At 30.6% G+C, this 17,948-nt stretch overlaps 2 protein-coding genes across 3 annotated transcripts; one reads left to right on the top strand and one right to left on the bottom strand.

The window, feature by feature from the left end:
• Positions 1–6,488: 6,488 nt before the first annotated feature.
• On the top strand, positions 6,489–9,908 carry LOC107930605 (transcription factor bHLH74). 2 transcript variants are annotated; one of them, XM_016862278.2, is made up of 9 exons: positions 6,489–6,934; positions 7,316–8,096; positions 8,173–8,406; positions 8,491–8,556; positions 8,646–8,714; positions 8,976–9,047; positions 9,128–9,274; positions 9,364–9,445; positions 9,531–9,908. In XM_016862278.2, the coding sequence occupies exons 2-9, from the start codon at positions 7,548–7,550 to the stop codon at positions 9,551–9,553; spliced, it is 1,242 nt and encodes a 413-aa protein (XP_016717767.1). In that variant the 5' UTR covers positions 6,489–6,934; positions 7,316–7,547; the 3' UTR covers positions 9,554–9,908. The 2 variants fall into 2 exon arrangements, with proteins under 2 accessions (XP_016717767.1, XP_016717768.1); XM_016862279.2 differs by lacking the exon at positions 6,489–6,934 and adding an exon at positions 6,948–7,106.
• Positions 9,909–12,802: 2,894 nt separating this feature from the next.
• Positions 12,803–15,986, bottom strand: LOC107930604 (probable xyloglucan glycosyltransferase 12). Its single transcript, XM_016862277.2, has 5 exons — positions 14,829–15,986; positions 14,415–14,723; positions 14,031–14,321; positions 13,830–13,943; positions 12,803–13,745 (listed from the first exon to the last, which is right to left on the bottom strand). The coding sequence occupies exons 1-5, from the start codon at positions 15,570–15,572 to the stop codon at positions 13,125–13,127; spliced, it is 2,079 nt and encodes a 692-aa protein (XP_016717766.2). The 5' UTR covers positions 15,573–15,986; the 3' UTR covers positions 12,803–13,124.
• Between the last annotated feature and the right edge of the window lie 1,962 nt (positions 15,987–17,948).

Consider the following 17,948-nt stretch of genomic DNA (forward strand, 5'->3'; position numbering starts at 1 on the left):
ATTTAATAATAAGATTAAATTTAAGAAACAAATAATTTAAAAATATATTTACATTTTCTAACAACATAATTACTTTTAGTAATTAATGTTTATTAATATAAACAAATTTTTAATATAAATTTAGTATTTGTAAAATTAAAAAAAATCAACATTTAAATAAATTATTCTGTATTGTTCATTTTACTACAAATTTTACCATTTTAAGTATTTTTATTTTATTGAAATATTTTGATTAAATGAATTTATTTTGAAAATAAGATTTACACGCTTATAAATATGAAATCTAATTTTCGTAAAATAATTTCATTAATTAGATATTTAGATATTAAATAGAATTTTTTAAATATTATTTAGCCTATTTTAAAAATACAAATATCTTTTATTATATTACAATTTATAGTAAAATTTATTTTACTATTATTTATTATTTTTATTATAAATAATAATAAAACATCAATATCATGATACTCTATTTTTTAGAAAAATTTACTAAAATATTTAAATAGGGTATTTAACAACCGATTAGGGATGGAACTTTCCCTTAACCCTTTTTATTAAGGAAAATGGATAAGGTTAGAAGATAGATCAATAAATTTGGATTGTAATATAGAGTGTTTTTTTTTTTAACAATCTCTTTTTAATATAATATTTAGAACTATTCATAACTTCACTCTAACTTATAAATAAGAGGATAATGCACTTCAACGCACTCGAAACCATGTCCTTTTGCACATGCATATATATGTAGATAAGAATGGACATACATAAATTTTCACATGTGTATATGCATATGCCATTGCTAAACTAAATACTATATTGAACTCTTTTTTTTTATAAATAAGAGAAGGTATCACATTGCGTTAGTTCAATTCATCCTTACATGGATATCTCCTAATTTATCTTCTAAAAGTAATTTTCTATATCGATCTTAATTAAATTCAGTTCACTTGAGGGATAATTTCTTGTTAATCAGTCGGCAATCATGTTTTCTTCCCAATTCACGAATTGGAATTTGACAGCCGCAAATTGTCGATATATTGTCTTTATTTTCATGACGATAGTCATTGAAGACATACTCCCTTAGCCCTCCTTAATCATGATCTCAACTGCCATCATACAATCAATTTCGATAATTATCTTATTAGAGCCTCTGTTCTGTACTATTTCAAGACCATGAAGGATCACCCACAACTCTGAGTTTACAGTCGATCCCCTTCCAATAAACCTTTGAAAACCTCTAACCCAATTCCCAGAAAAAGCTCGTAGAACACCTCCAGCAGCCAACCAGTTCTCATCTGTGTTTGCGGCTCCATCTGTATTAATTTTGATCCATCCAAGATTAGGTGGTTCGCTTTTAGCCATTCCAAGCCTTGAATTTCCAGAAGCATTCCTGTTGCGAATTATTTCACAAACATTAAGGGCAAAGCACTTAGTACCTCTTACCGTATCCTCTACTCTGCCAATCTCATGTTGGAAAACCTATTTATTGCTATTTTTCCACAACATCCAACACATCACCGCAAACATAATTCAAGGCTCAATTCCCTCTGTTCCCATTTGAAGCTCTCCTCTAAAATTATATTAAACTTTGATTTGAGGGAAAATATAAACAATTTATGCATCAATTAAACCAAGTACATCTTTGTTGCCTAATTGGATTAAGTTAACCAAGTACATCTTTTTTTACCTTTGCATATAGCGTAAAAGTATTCTTAGTTTTATTCTATAACTAATTAATTATTCATATAAGTATAAATATTAATGGTTAATATTTAATACATTATAAAAAAATTAATTCTATGAAATAATTTAAATACTCTCAATTTTTTTCTTAAAAATTATTATTTATTTATTAATGCATATTAAAAGGATTTATTTGTAAAATTTTATCAAATCATTTTTCAAATATTAAATATATTTGGATTTTTTTTATTATTATGAATATTTAATAATTTAGTGTGAGTAGGTACATAGATGAGTTAGGTGTGGCATAACACTCATATGATATTTGACTACCTAGTCATTGAAGTGGGGTCCATTTTGAACATCACACGGTATGGGAAAAAATATCACATCAAATTTGAAAACCATCAATCACAAGAAGCACACATTTCGTGTAAAACGTTCCACAAAAAATTATTGAAATCTTGGGGGTTTTAATTTTTCTCCATTTTATAAAACTTTATTTTAAAAAAAATTATATTCTCTAACACGAGGTATTAGCATAATTGTCAAAGGTGAAAGTTTTGGATTTGAGTATATGCGTAGGTCTTCAAATTTCATTATGTGTGGTTATTATATTTAGGTTTTAGTCTAAATAGTATTGGTTCTCAATTTATTTATATTGTAATGGTTTGATTCTACTTTATAATTATTCGAACAATTTATTTATATTTTAGTAGTTTGATACTTATAGCTAATCGAACATATATTTATATTATACTTGTAATAAAAAGATTCAAAAGAGAGATAGGTGAATTTTTTATTCAAATAATGCTTTTTTTTTAATTTTTTTTCTCTTAATGATGTTGTTATGGAATTATTTTTCGGAATGCAAAAAATATGCTCTTGAAAAATTTCATTGAAAAATAAAGATTTTAAAATAATGACAATGTCTTTATTATTATGTTTAGTATATGTTTGTGGGTCCAGGCAACAATAATATATTAAGATTAGTATCTGATTGAGTAATGGCAAGATGTTGTCATTGGAATGAGATACCTAGTTAAATACATTGAGTGTGTGTTAGATAATCGTGTATTGACCCATCATGATAATGTTATTGGATTATTATGGGAAGATTACAATAACTCTCATAATGATAATAATGTATAAAATTTTTAGACTCGAGGTTACTATAGTTTCGAGAGTACATTCATTTGGAAACAAATTATAATATAGAAAGTACATTACAATGAAATACTTGTTAGTATTTCGAGAGTGGTCGCCACAAGAATCATCTACAAACCTCAAAGTAATCTCTAAACAAACTAATTTAAGAATTTTCTTTCTTAATGAAGAGACAAAACACAAGGGATAAAACTAAGTAATTGTATCATATATATATATATATTTGTGCAAACTGCAGCTATGTGATTTTATTGTTGATGGAAATTCAGGTTAATCTAAAGGAATAAGGTAGGACTTAAGGATTTATGGGGTTATTGATACTGTGAGGCTCGAGGCAAGCCAAATACATTCATTTGGGTAGTTAGGGAGTTTGAATAATCTCAAGCCAAATCTCGACACCCCATGGGTATTGAGTTCAGGCCAAATTGTACATGTTTGTACCTCAAGGGGTTAGAGTCCATTGGAAAATTGAAAGCTCGTAAAACTTAACATGCATGGTGTCAAGTAGAATTCTCTATGGGTCGAATAATTCATCTAGTTTATTAGACTCGATCATGGGTCGTGTCATTTGCCCAAGCTCAAAGACTCACTTAAAAAATGATAAAATTTGTAAAAAATATAGGCCTGAAAATGAGTTTGGACAAAAAATAATGCTCGTTTTCTAAACAGACTAGGCCTTGAGTAAGAATTTTTTGCACAGGCCCGGGTCAACCCAAATCCATTGTTTTGCTGTCATTTCATTATTATGTTGTTAACATTTTGTTGTTATTGTTTGGATATTGTATAACTATTGTTTTATTGTTAATTTTGCTACCACTTTAGAGATGTTTGCTTGCAAAGTTGCAACTATGTTAGTATTATTTAAGTATAAAGGATTTTTTTAATATATTTTCAATTTATTAAGAAACATCTATTTTAATGTTTTTAGTGTATTTGATGTATTATATTTTTAAAATTTGTTTTTATATAAAAATAATTTATAACAAATTAATATGGACAGACCAGGTCGGGCTTGGGTTTAATATATAATATTTTTATTTATTTTGATTACATATTTTTGATACAATACTTAAAACTACCCATAACCCCTCTTCAACCCATAAATAGGTAAATAATGCGCTTCAGCACACTTGAACTCACATATTCCTGTTTTGGCAATAATTTCCATGCTAATCGAACTAAAATTCTATCGATCATTTTATTAATATTTTATAACATACATATTTGGTTTAGTTTTGTAAAATCATTATAATATAAAACATTCTATGTAAGTTTTCAAAATGAGTTGAGGCTAGGATTAAAAAAAAAAGACCATTTCGGAATCGAGATTGAAGTTCATGGCAATACTACGAGGAATTTACTCGATTTAGTTTGACCCGAATTCAAATTAAATAATAAAAATATTTTTAAAATATAGATTTTAATATTTCATGGTCTATGAAAATTAAAAATAATCCTCGAACAAGTCGGATCTATGAATAATTTAAAGCAAATAAGATTTGAACATAAATACATAAAAAATTATCTTTAATATTTATTATACTATATATATTCAAAATTTATGATTATTCTTTCCAACAATATTACCAGAAAAAACACGGATCCAGTCTCTTTGCCATCACTGTTCACAACTAACTCAAATTTAACAGAATCTAAGCTAAGTAAGCCGTTGATTTCGCCAATAAAATAAATAATATAAAATAAGAAATAAATCCAGCAAGATAACAACCAAGAGTTTAAGTTGACCAAAAAATAATAGGATTTGACCAAGAGTTTTAGGGTGGCTTTTTTGTGAATAAGGGCACCCCTCCAGCTGGAAAATCCTTACCACAGACAACTTACAAGGTAAATTTTATTTCATGATTAGATTCCATTATTCCTTATGTTCCTCAAAAAGAAAAGATTGATTTGTTGCTGCACCTCTTCTTATTAATTCAATTCAATTTAATGTATTATTTAATAAAAAAGTTGGTGTTATGGGAAAATCAGATTATGCTTCTAGGTTTACTGTCTTCTTTCTGTGACTTGTCCAATCACTAGACACCTGTCATATTGCTGACTTCATCATCTCCATTCAATCCCCATCAATCACAAATTCAGAATGGGTAAATTGCACCCAAGGTCATCAAATTGTTAGTAATTTTATATTTTAGTTACTTAACTTCAAAAAGTTATAAAATAATTATTAAATTATTCGAATTTTTTTTTTGAGTCACTGGATTGTTAAAATTATTGTTATATGATTTTCTGTATTCACACCACATTCACCAATCAAAAACTCTCTTTCTCTTTTTTTATAGTTCAGACTTTTCAAATAATTTTCTACTCTAATCTGACATAGAAAATCAGATTCACTTAGATCTAAGACATATTATTTTACTTGCTGATGGGTATTGATCTACTAAATCGATTGTTGAATTTTTACTTAGAACTCACTAATTAAACTTGTTAAAAAAATTAACAACCCAATTACTTAAATAAAAACTTTTGAATAATTAAATGATTTTTTTGGAACTCCATGAATATGAAATTGGATTGTGTTAAAAAGGAGGGTTTTGTGGGGGATGATTGATAATCAATGTGAATCAAATGATGAGCAAGGGCAAAATCATGTATAATTAAGAGCCATTTACATCAAATTACATTATCTTATCAATAATAGTATAAGATTTTATTATGAGTTATTATATGCTTGATTTAATGATTTTTCATTGAGTTGATTTTTTTATGAGAAAAAAAAAATTAAACTTGGGTATTTAGATGTCAAAAAATAAGTTATAATTGGAGTATTTTTTTATACAATATCGAAATAAGAGAGGAGAGTAATATGATTTAAATTCATGCTAAATTAATGTCAGATAAAAGTTTTATCCATTACTTCTATATAAGTCGAGACTTTATTGAAGCGATCTTAATATTGTATATTTTTTTACCTTATTTTTAACTACTTTAGTTCATTTTCGTTAAACTAAAATATAATATAATAAATATTAATCATAAATTAACCTTTTTTTATTTTTTTATATACATTCTCACAAGGAACATTTAATTATATTTATTTATAAAAATGAGTTTTGTCTATTATTAGTTAAAAAACTTAACATTTTGTCTATTTATATTTTTTTTATATTTTCAGACTTAACTTCCACTCTCAATATAATTCAATAATAAAATTAGTAAATTGTAATTTCAAATAATTTTATATTTTGTCAAATAAAAAGTTAAATCTTACATTATAATTAAACGAATCAAACAAAACAATGTAACGTATTACGCAATACGATTAAGTAATTTTATATTTTGTAAATCATATTACTAGATATTACTCGATCTAAATGCCCTTAAGGACAATCGATTAGTAAAAAAATTTAATTTTTTAAAATCTAATTTCCAAAATAATGAAAGTTTTTTAAATAGAGAGATAATACGAAATTATATTTTTTTAATAATAATACCAACTACAATCATAGTGTTGTATTTCTACATTGTATTGATGTGATTTTTTTAAAATATTGCTAAAAATTATGAAAAGAAATGAAGAGGGGGGCTTAGTTGGCAATGAGAGAGAAACAAGTGAGTAACAGCAAAGAGAAGACTGTCTTAGAATAGTTGGCAAAATGTGTCAGTAATGGGAAAAAAATAAATAAAGTAAAATGATCAAAGAAGGAAGCAAAGCTAGCTTGGCCTTGAAGAGAAGAACATCTCCAATGGCATCTAAGTTAAATATTGTTTAAATATTGAAAAAAGGGGAAAAAAAACACTTATAAATAAATCAAAAGATAAAAAATTTAACAAAGGCAAAAAAAGTAGCTTAGGTTCTGTAATAATTTAGGAACAAAGAGCAGTTGAGTGCAGTAGTTAGTATGTCTTTTAAAAACAAGCAAAGTTCCAATCTTTAATCTTTCTTACATCAAAACACAGTCTCTCTTATATGCTTTCTCTCTCTCTAGCCTTATAGGTTCTCTTTATATATATATATTAAAGGTTGGAATTTGATGCTTTGTTTGGTACAAGCGCCAAGTTGGTGAATTTGGTTTCCCTCAGGTGGAATTTTAAGCTTAGCAAACATTTGATGCTTTTAGAGGTAACCATAAAAAATACCCAATTTAGGGGAACTATGAATTTAGACTCTGCCCCCCTCATTTCAGTTCTTGCATAATTCAAAGTTAGGAAAAAAAAATTGGATGCTTTGATAATAGTCTCTCAAAAAAGGGTTTTTTTTTTCCCTTCTCTTTGTTCTTGGAGAGTGTTTTAGGGTATTGATTTACTTTGCTTTCATCATCTTTGTACTAGTTCTTGTAAAGTTCATTCATTTATGATATTATCATCAAATTTAGAATCTGGTTTTCTTTTATTTTCTCATTTTTTAAAGTTGTTTTTACCTTAATTTGATCTTAGTAAAGCATTGGTCTTTATCTAGGATCTGGTTTTTTAAAAATTCAATCTTTTTTTGTTTGTCTTACAGAAGAGTAGATTTTGATCCTTGGGGGGGACTTTTGAAAGAGAAGAGGTAAACAATTTAGTCCCTGTGAGATTCCATGGCTGATGCATTGGATTTGGTCCTTTTTTACTTTAACATCCTCTCAGTTCTATAAAGCTGCCAACATTATATTTTGTTTTCCTTGGTCAAATCAACTTGGTTCAGGACTAGGTTAGCTTAGAATTTGGGGGTGTTTTTAGGGTTGGAACTTAGAGCTATGGCTAGTGATGGTAATGATGATATAGGGTTTAAACACCATAGCCTTATGAATACTAACAACCCTTTGTGTGACAAAGTTGATGGAATGGCATTGAGTTCGATGTATAATACCAAGTCTTCGAATTCATCGGATCCTTTCTTTGGTTCCGGTTGGGATCCGATGGTATCGTTGAATCAAAGTGAAAGCCTTGGAGGTGGTTCTTCAATGGTTTCTCATAGTGGATTTGTCAATTCTCATTACCCTCTCCTAATGGAGAATCAGGGTATTTGTGGGACTTCCCATTTTTCCCAGTATCAATCCGATCCGAGTTTCGTTGAGTTGGTTCCGAAGATCCAAGGATTTGGTACTGGGAATTTGTCGGAAATGGTTGGTCCGATGAGTTTACCACGTTGTACCCAGGGTTATGCTATGAATCATGAGGGTGGCATTGAAAGGGCTTCGACAAATAGTACGCAATCTCGTGATGATCGTCAAATTTCAGAGGAGGGTGTTGTTGGTGCTTCACCTAATGGGAAGTGTCGAAAACGAGTTCATGAAGCAAACCAGGTATATTGTTTGATTGAATCACAATAGTTTTGAAATTTTCGAGCATGATTATAATCGACTTTGTTATTTGTATTAGAATGCTGATGAAGAGCTGAAAAAGGATCCTTCAGGAGAAAGCTGTGATGTTCCAAAAGAACATGATTCTAAGAAACAGAAAACCGAACAAAATGCAACTGCTAATTCACGCGGTAAACAAGTTGTGAAACAAGCTAAAGACAGTTCTCAAACCGGAGAAGCTCCTAAAGAAAATTACATCCATGTTAGAGCTCGAAGGGGCCAGGCTACAAACAGTCACAGCTTGGCAGAAAGGGTAACTAATTGTTTTCATATCGAACGTATGATGTTTATTGTGTTTTTAGCTTCGTATTGAATCCAGAAATATTTCCGATTGTAGGTGAGAAGGGAAAAGATAAGTGAGAGGATGAAATTGCTTCAAGAACTTGTACCGGGATGCAATAAGGTAACTAGACCGATCATGGTTTCATAGTAGACTCTTTACTTAAAATGAAAACAAATCATAGATTATTTGATTCGGTTTTGTTGTTTTAGATTACTGGGAAAGCTGTAATGCTTGATGAGATAATCAACTATGTCCAGTCACTGCAACAACAGGTTGAGGTATGAAACCACGACCGGTTTTTTTTGTTTTACAGTAATACAATTAAGGAACTATAGAAAAACTTCGAATCTAGAAGTATAGTAGGGAAATTCGCTTCATTTGAATAATCGGACCATCTTTATTTCCTCGGTAAAATCCTTGGCTTAGGCCAGTAACTAAATACGAGCACCTCCCTTGGAAATGTTGTATTGCAGTTTTTTGCAGTATGATGTTTAGGACCGAATATTTCGATGATTTATTCCCTTTCTACTTCCTTGTAGTTTTTGTCGATGAAACTTGCCACTGTCAACCCGGAGCTGAACATCGATTTAGAGAGAATTCTATCAAAAGATGTAAGTTAATTCTTCGAATACAATTGAGAAATTATATATACCATCAATAATGATTATGAATCCTTTCTCTCCTGTAATAGATTCTTCATTCACGAGGTGGAAATGCAGCAGCTGTCGGGTTCAACCCCGGGGTAAACTCCTCTCACCCTTTCTCCTCCGGTATCTTTCCCGGAACAATCTCGGGCATCCCAAACACAAATCCGCAATTCCCTCCCTTGCCACCACAGGTAATCAATATAAGGATCAAAATCATTTCCTTTCTCGCCCGTTCTTCATCAGAACATTTTGATCCAAACGAATTCCGGTTTTCTTACAGACTGTACTAGACAATGAGCTTCAAAATCTTTTTCAAATGGGATTCGACTCGAGTTCAGCTATGGACAGTTTGGGACCAATTGGTATCTCATTCATTCAAGCATTGTAGTTATATTTTTGTTATATTGGTTTTCAATGTTTTTAACTTCAAGTTCGGATCATTTTCAGGTCGGTTAAAACCGGGGCTTTGACATATCGAAGAAGTTCAAATAAAAAAAAGGCTTAGTTCCTTCTAACCAGGCATTGAAATGTTTTCAAGTTGACTGCAGATTTTAAACTTATATGGGAAAAGCGAATTGAAGAACAAAAAAAATGTTCAGGTGTATAGGTGGGTTTTTTTTTTTATCTGTTAAAAGTTTTTTTCCTAATTTTTAGACAAGGGAAAGATGAAATGTCGGAATTACAGATGATGTATATCGGATGTTGGAATTTTTTTTGTTTTGGTAATTGGTATTTTGTAGGGGGTTTGATGGTTGTTTTTGAAAGCTTGGGTAACTGTTTTAAGAAAATTTTCTTGTAATCAAGTTCTCATTTTTCCTCTGCAAATTTTCTTGGTAACCAAACATGTTTTTGGTTAGTCCATTGGATAATAATGCTATGGTTGAATCTCATTACGAGAGACATGGATGGGACTTTAAATTTATACAAAACTTAAGAGGCTAATTTAAATTTAAATTTATACAGAACTTGTAATAATAATGAAAAAAAGGCTAATTTCATCAAATTGTATGTTCATTTCTAAGGTGTTTTAATTGAATTTTCAAATTAAAATACTATTCTTAGTGGGGTTTTGGGTCTTCAACAAGTTCGGTATTGTGTTTGGTTGAGATTTTTGTTATTCTATTTGAGTCTTAACAAATTTATATAGAATATTTCGGAATGATTGAATAGGAACCAATAAGATTGAAGAATTTGTGTATAGTTGGACTCGATTCGATGACATATGGCATAAAAGTCATTTATTGGGAAGAATGTTATTACTTAAGTTCCATAAATGACCTATATACCATAAGTTATAGGGTTGGGCAAATTCTTTAATTTTCTTGGTTTTGTTTGTTCAAACACTCTGAAGTGTTCTCACTCTGTGAATTCACCAAAGTTCTCAATAGAGTTGAGAGATAAAACCTCAATCAAGGAAAATATTAACATCATCGAAAGTCTATAACCTTCAAAAGTTCTCTAAGCTCAAAGTTTGATGAATTTCAAGATGATTTTGATGAGTTAATTTTAGAAATTGAGATCATGAATTCAGAACACAAGAAAATAATTTTTAGGTTCAAAATCGAAAATTATTTTTTTTTAAATAAGAATTTTGAAATTGAAATTAATTCAAAAAATGATTTAGAAGCTACCAAAATAAAGTGTGATTCATTTGAAAAAGAAAACCATGAATTAAAAGGGAAGCTTGAGAACTTGAGACAAGAAAAAAAATTGTCATAGAAAACTCATTGAAAATGTGTTGATTGTCATTATCATGAGCATGACATACATACTTATCCTTATTAAAAAAAATGACTAGGTAATTTTTTATAGCATTCTTTAGCGAAGGAATAGATTATTAGATACGGTGAGGATGTTGGTTTTGTGAACTTTTAAGATGTAAATAAATATAAAGTTTCGTTGTGAGGTTTAGAAAATTAACATAATTATGTGGAAATTTTGGGATGAGGTACAAGCCCATAATATTTTAGTCACCTATGATAGGAACTCGACTCAACGCTTGGTATAACGTCAAGTCTTGAGTTCAATGAGACAAAATACATCATCAATATGTGACTACTAGCAATATAAATATTAAATAATATATCATCCCAGGATGAAAAGTGCTAGGTATACGTAATGATAAATGGAAGGACGAGCATTATACTCTTAATAGACTCATAACATAAATATGTCAGAGTATTATATTTATGAAAACACTCTCGATGGGATCTATCTATCTATATGAGTGGAAGTGAAGTCACTTCTAGGAGCTAAAGGGCTCGGCTCTAACAACACTCATGAAGAGAGAGAGAGAGACACATTCTCTAAGTTACTTGTGTGTTAATTTAGAATACCAAAACCACAAGACTTGAATATTTCAAGATATCAATGGATTTAGATACGCTTCAGCATATAATTTTATTCTTGATTTATTTTTTAATCATCTAATATGATAGATCTTGATTTATTGAATCTTATATCAGAATTTTACGATTATAACAAATCATTCTCTCCTTATCTATGTAATTCATGTATATATTATGGTTCATTGAATCGTGAAAGGTGTCATCCTCTGTGCATTTATGTTGGCTTAATCCAAATCACAAACAAGGTTAGATAATCCTTTTAATCCACTTTTTTGGTAATTAGAATAACTTTTTAAATGATGTAAGTGATGAATTTTTAAATTCAAACTTTAAAGATAATATTGTTTAAAATAACAATTATAAAAAATTTTAATTTACATAAATAATAAAACAAATTTATATGATAAAACCCGAAAATTTTTAACAGTTTTTAATAGAATAAATTAAAATATATGAATTAAATTGTTAAATTAATGTATAGACATGAACCTATTTAAAATTTTTGTCGTACAAGTGTTTGATGCCACTTGTTGCATCTGTTGGCTGCATGCTGAAACTGGACCATGGATTTCAGATTTTTTCTCAGAATTCAGTTTCATTGAATTTAAAGTTCCCTTGAGAATGTAAAAACTGTAAATAAAAGACATTCCCCAATTGACTTTTTAGTCATAGTTCATGCACAAACTCCACCTTCATCTCATCTATCCTCGGAAACATGTTCTGTTTTTCCTTTGCTTTCAATTAACATCAATTCAATTTTCTTTGTTCTTTTGTCATTTTCTTGAGAAAACTCTCATTGGGAAAATATATTATGGAAAAAGGAAAAACAACAATCCATGGGGGATCCCATCCTACATATCCTAGTGTGGTCCAGCTGCTTCCCAACCATAAATTCGGTGAGCCAGCTCTGAGTATGGGCTACAAACCCACGGTTCAATGACTAGGACACTGGTTGGACCCCATTTGCTTCCCACCTACCCAGTTTACGTATTTTTGTGTCACCATCTCATTTAAGAGTTCGATTTTTGCTCAACTATTACCGTAAGTGATACCTTAATTTCAAAAAAAAAGCTTAAACCTACCATTTTCCTATCTCAATGGTACTTTGAGACATGAAAACAAGTTCATTTTTAAATCTTATTTTAGATAATTTTTTTTAAAAAATCATGAAAAGAAAAATCATCATGAAAATTATAGATTACATTTCATTTTTTTATTCAAAAATACATAGATTACATTTCATTTTTTTACTCAAAAACAAATTAATTATTTATTTATTTATTTTTGAATAAAAGAGATAAAATGCAATCTATCTCGGTAACTCTCTCTCTATATATATGTATGTGTGTATATAAAAACAATGCACAATGCTTTGGAACTGTAATCGAATTCCTCATTGATTTTTGAACAACAATTTTTTCTTACAAAAGAATCAGAGACATGCTGAAAGAGTATCACCATTTTCAAGTGTACCTATGTCCAAATTGAGTCCCATTGTTCTATCAATGTTAAAACACAATTTCTCCTTCGTATCAGGTGGACCTAGAACCGAAATCTCGAGGATAGAAGATGATGAACACCGCTCTCAGCCAACCCTCTCCGCCCGAAGTTTTCATGTAGCAGACAATACCAATTCTCAAATTTGGTAACCACCCGAGTTCGAGTCCGCCTGTATTTACATCGACCACACTTTCTATAAAACCTGCTCACCAATTAAGTCTAGACCAACAAGAAGGAAAGATATCCCTTGAAATAGCAAGAAATAAAAATGGATACCCTGTGCTGATAAAAGACTCCTAGCTGAAGCTGTTAATAGAAGGAATGCTAAAGCTAGTTCCTTTGTATACATCCTATTATGCTTCTTTTGTCTACTCTTTTGTTCTCGAAGAATATTGGTTTTTGTTTCGTCGAGATTGCGTTCGGATTCACCGCGCTGTTGCTTTGTTTCTTTCTTGACCAAGGATACAAGATCACCCTCGGATGATCGACCTGATTTCTTCGTAACAACCCATTCATATGCGCTACCAAGTTGGAAAAGACCGGAGATCATGGCATTGAACTTGGTCACCGACATGGTATTCTCGAAAAGAAGGTAAGGAACAATGAATGGGAATGATTTCGGGGTTGGAAGGATGTTTAGGAGCGACATTGTAGCAGGGATATAACAGACTACCCATGCCGGAAGCTCGGCCTCGGGAATGAACATTGTCATGGGGAGAATTATGCAGAAAAGAGTGAACGAATAAAACGGTAGGATCAGCTTTCGAAGCAAAAAGAACAGAAAGATCATATTGAATTTCTTCCACATACTGATCTGCATCCATCGAAATACACAACAAGAACAATAAGAATAGATCAAGAATTACGGGTTTTAAAAGTGTTTCAAAAAAGCGTTCACCTTAGCACGAATAATATCCGGCAAACAAAGACGAAACAACTGCATCGGTCCTGAATGCCATCTATGTTGTTGTTTCCTATAAGCTTCATAAGACTCAGGAAGCTCACACTGACACTGAAACAGATAACAAAAACCGGAAAAACATTACAAAAAAGAATGGCAGCTAAATTCAACTACCAATATCTAAAACTTGAGCTATACCTCGACATCATTGAGGAAAACGAATTTCCATCCATGAAGATGAGCACGGACCGCGATATCCATGTCCTCAACAGTTGTTCTTTCCAACCAACCACCGGATTCCTCCAACGCCTTAATCCTCCAAACCCCAGCAGTACCATTAAACCCGAAGAAATTTATGAAAACACCATTCACTTGTTGTTCTACCTCAAAGTGAAATGACAAATTAACATTTTGCAATCTAGTTAGTAAATTCTCATCTTTATTAACAAAGGACCACCTTGCTTGAACCAGCCCTACATCCTCATTATCCTGTAAGAGTTACAACAACAACAAAAGAAACACAACTAATTTCACTGCCAATTAATTCTAAAACATACACGATACATCAAGGAAAACAGTTACCTTAAAATGGGGAATGGTTCGTTTTAAAAAATCCGGTGCTGGTTGGAAATCAGCATCGAAAATGGCAACGAATTCGTATTCTTTAACATAACCATAACTCATGCCGGACTTAAGATTACCAGCTTTATAACCATCTCTGATCACACGGTGGCGATATACAATCCGGGCACCGTCTTGTTGCCATTTATGTACTTCTTCTTTAATAAGCAGCTGTGTTGCTGGCTCATCAGAATCATCCAATACTTGTATCAAAATCTTCGATTTTGGCCAATCTAAATTACAAACTGCAGCTATTGATTGTTGATAAACCTGCAAAAATACAAAAAAAAGGAGCAAAATCTAAGCATGGGTTTATCATAAAATGATTAAAAAAGGGTCTTTTTGTGTGTTTTTTCTGGGTTTAATTTTTATTACCTCTTTTTCGTTGCACATAGGGATTTGAACGAGGACCATTGGGAAGAAACCATTTTCTTCGAGGTCAATAATGGCGTCTTCTTTAGGGATTGGTTTGATTTTCTTGAACCGGATCCAAAAGCAACCCAAACAGAGTACAAGCCGGTCCAAGCTTTGTACAATGAAGAGGATGATACAAACATTAGCGAGGAATTGAAGAGGTGGAGCTAAATACCCGACCCGAATCAAAACCCAACGAGTATACAACCCGTCGAACAAATCCCTAACACCGAACGGCGCCGTGAAAATGTACTGTAATTGGAGTTTCGGGGCACCGAAATGCCAACCTTTGAAATACGCGGCGATTTCGAAACCGAGTAATAACAAGGATAACCAAAGAAACGCTTTGATGCAGTTATAGAACCGGGTTTTAACAGTTTTGTTTTCGGTCGAGGGAGTGCTGTCGTTGTTGTCGGTTCGACCGGAGATGACTCTGCGACGTACGGTTGAACCGAGACTGAACAATGTGGAAGCAACGGAAGTTAAACAACCGGCGGCACGGTGAGCTTTCAAGAGGAGTACCCAAGTGAGTTGCTTCGCGTTTTTACCACGCGCTTTCTCTTGCGTGACTGTCGACGTTTGAAAATCGGATTCCGATGGAGCTTCAAGTTCAACCATTGACCAGTTTGGGTTCTCCATTGTGACGACGACCGGAGTTCCTTTATGACTTCCTTTTCCCCACCAATTAAACGACGGCAGCGCCATTGTTGTGTTTGAAACTTTTCTCTTGGGTTAACCGTTAATGCTGTAATAAGAAAAAAGAACTAACAAATTAACACCATTGTTGAAATACGAAGAAAAACAAAGCTTCCCTTCAATGGCGAATCGAAATTTACACCAAATATTAAAAATCTAAACTTTGGGTTTTGAAGATGAAGCTTTCACAGTTTTTTTTTTTTTAAAAAGGAAGTTCCACAAAAAGCTCTTCTTATTCAATTACAGCTTGCAAAAAAAGGACATGGCTTTAAAAACCCAAAAAGAAAAAAAATGGAAAGAAAAAAAAAGATGGTAACAGCTCAACAGGTCTTTGATTTTGATATTATGTAAAAGAAAATGGATTGTTTTTAAATTATTATTTTTGGGAGAAAAAAAAATCGAAATTTTACATACTTTTTTTTTATGACAGACAGAAAACACGACAGTGTGCTGTCTTTCAAAATCAAGGGATTCAAAAAAGACAAAACAATAACAATTCCTTTTTACCAAATCTTAATTAATTTAACACACAACTGATTTTGTTAATGCATGTTTTCTTTTGTTAAACTTTGCTATTTGTCTCTATATCTTGTAAAAGTTATGAATTTAGTCCTTATACTTTTAGTTCTTGTATATTTTGAATTTATCAATTTAAGTCCCCATGCTTTTTTATTTTTTAAATTTAATCCTAACTCAACCATTTAGAAGTTGCTCACCTAAATGTCAAACCTTTCAAAATGATCAAATAAGAGTCTAACCTTATTTAGAAAAAGCTAGGTAAATGCTTACGTGTTTAGAATAAAACACATAACACCTGAATCAGATATTGTGTGGGAAAAAAAAAGCTGTCAAAACATAATTTAAAACATGATATATGACATTTGAGAAGCCCTTATTTGAGCACTTTTAAAAAGGTTTGACTCTTATTTGAGTACTTTTATAAAGGGTAGCCTTTTATATGACCATTTTAAAAGGTTTTATCCTTATGTGAGCAACCCCTAAAAGGTTAAGCCCCATTTGAGCATTTAGTCTTAAATTTGTTTTGTTAAAGTCAATTACTAGTTCTACGCTCTGTATATTATTGTAGATTTACCATATCTTCTCCAAATGTATCATCCTAAGTTCCTTTTAGTAAGTACTATGTGAAAATAACAGATTGATATAGCATTAGACATATGATAATATATTTATCTCATCAAATTTTAGAAATAATACAACTTAATGAATTTAACAACTATTATTTCATGAAGAGTCAAATTTTAAAATTTAAAAAGTATAAGGATTAATAGCAAAATTTAACCATTTATAGTTGATAGTTACAATGAAAAATTTCACGAAACAAGGACCTTTAGATTTCCGATAATGACCATTTTTTTTTCTTTCCAATTTTTTTTTTCAACTAATGCTTTTAAACTGTAATAATAAATCAAACAACTTATCTAGAAACCCTAACCCTAAAACTTTTTTAATAAAATCGAAATCATTGGATAATTTATGTTACAGTGTGATTTAACAAGAAAACAAAAAGGAAACAAATTATGTTACTGAAATTGTAAAAAAAAAAATTATGGTACTAAAAAGGAAACAAATCTAATTTGGTTTTTTAAAGAAAATTAACCATTCCTAAGTATCCGTACGGTTGGGATAACTAGATTAGTTGTGGGTAATTTATAATTCGCACCTTAATCAGTGACTAATATTAGGAGGGTTCAGTTTTCGTTATTAGGAAATCACTCGAGCATTAAATTTCTAATGATGGCTGATTGTATACGTTAGATTATATCCATATCATTTTACACTTTCATATTAGCCACTCAACGTGTAGATCATTTTTATTTTAGTTATTGAAATAAATATTTTTTAAGTCGACATATCATATTTTAAGTTCACACAAATTAGATTTAATAACATTAATAAATATTTCAATTAAAATGTTTAGTTATTAAAAGTACACATTTTAACTTATCATATCAAGATAATATTTTTTTAATATTGAAAAGTGCTTTTAAGAAAAATTCTTGTCGGCATTTTAATTGAACTAGTTGAGGGTGATAGTTATTTGGAATGACTAATGTCATCAAAAAGTAGATAAAATTAAAATATAAAGATCAATCTCAAATATAATCATAATAATGGATCAATTTTGAAATTTAACCAATACAAAATAATGACAAAAGAGAGCAGTGACATGTGTCATGTAGCCATCCTTTTTTACAACGTTAGTATAGATAGTCAAAATACTCGATCCTAACGTTTAATAGGCCACCGACAGTTTTACTTAAAAAATATTTTAATTAATAAATTCAGTAAAACGTTATTATTAATAGGAATAATCAACAACAATAATATAAAGGCACGATATATAGTACAAATAATAAATAAATC

The sequence above is a fragment of the Gossypium hirsutum genome, chromosome A06 (assembly GCF_007990345.1).
Source record: "Gossypium hirsutum isolate 1008001.06 chromosome A06, Gossypium_hirsutum_v2.1, whole genome shotgun sequence".
Classification (NCBI taxonomy): domain Eukaryota; kingdom Viridiplantae; phylum Streptophyta; class Magnoliopsida; order Malvales; family Malvaceae; genus Gossypium; species Gossypium hirsutum.

Excerpts from the sequence above, each read along its gene's own strand:
- LOC107930604 (XM_016862277.2), bottom strand. The coding sequence starts at position 15,572 with ATGGCGCTGCCGTCGTTTAATTGGTGGGGAAAAGGAAGTCATAAAGGA. Across the intron at positions 13,944-14,030 it reads TTTTCCTCAATGATGTCGAG|TGTCAGTGTGAGCTTCCTGA; the intron begins GTATAGCTCAAG and ends TATCTGTTTCAG. Across the intron at positions 13,746-13,829 it reads CGGATATTATTCGTGCTAAG|ATCAGTATGTGGAAGAAATT; the intron begins GTGAACGCTTTT and ends CGATGGATGCAG.
- LOC107930605 (XM_016862278.2), top strand. The coding sequence starts at position 7,548 with ATGGCTAGTGATGGTAATGATGATATAGGGTTTAAACACCATAGCCTT. Across the intron at positions 8,715-8,975 it reads CACTGCAACAACAGGTTGAG|TTTTTGTCGATGAAACTTGC; the intron begins GTATGAAACCAC and ends ACTTCCTTGTAG. Across the intron at positions 9,446-9,530 it reads GGACAGTTTGGGACCAATTG|GTCGGTTAAAACCGGGGCTT; the intron begins GTATCTCATTCA and ends GATCATTTTCAG.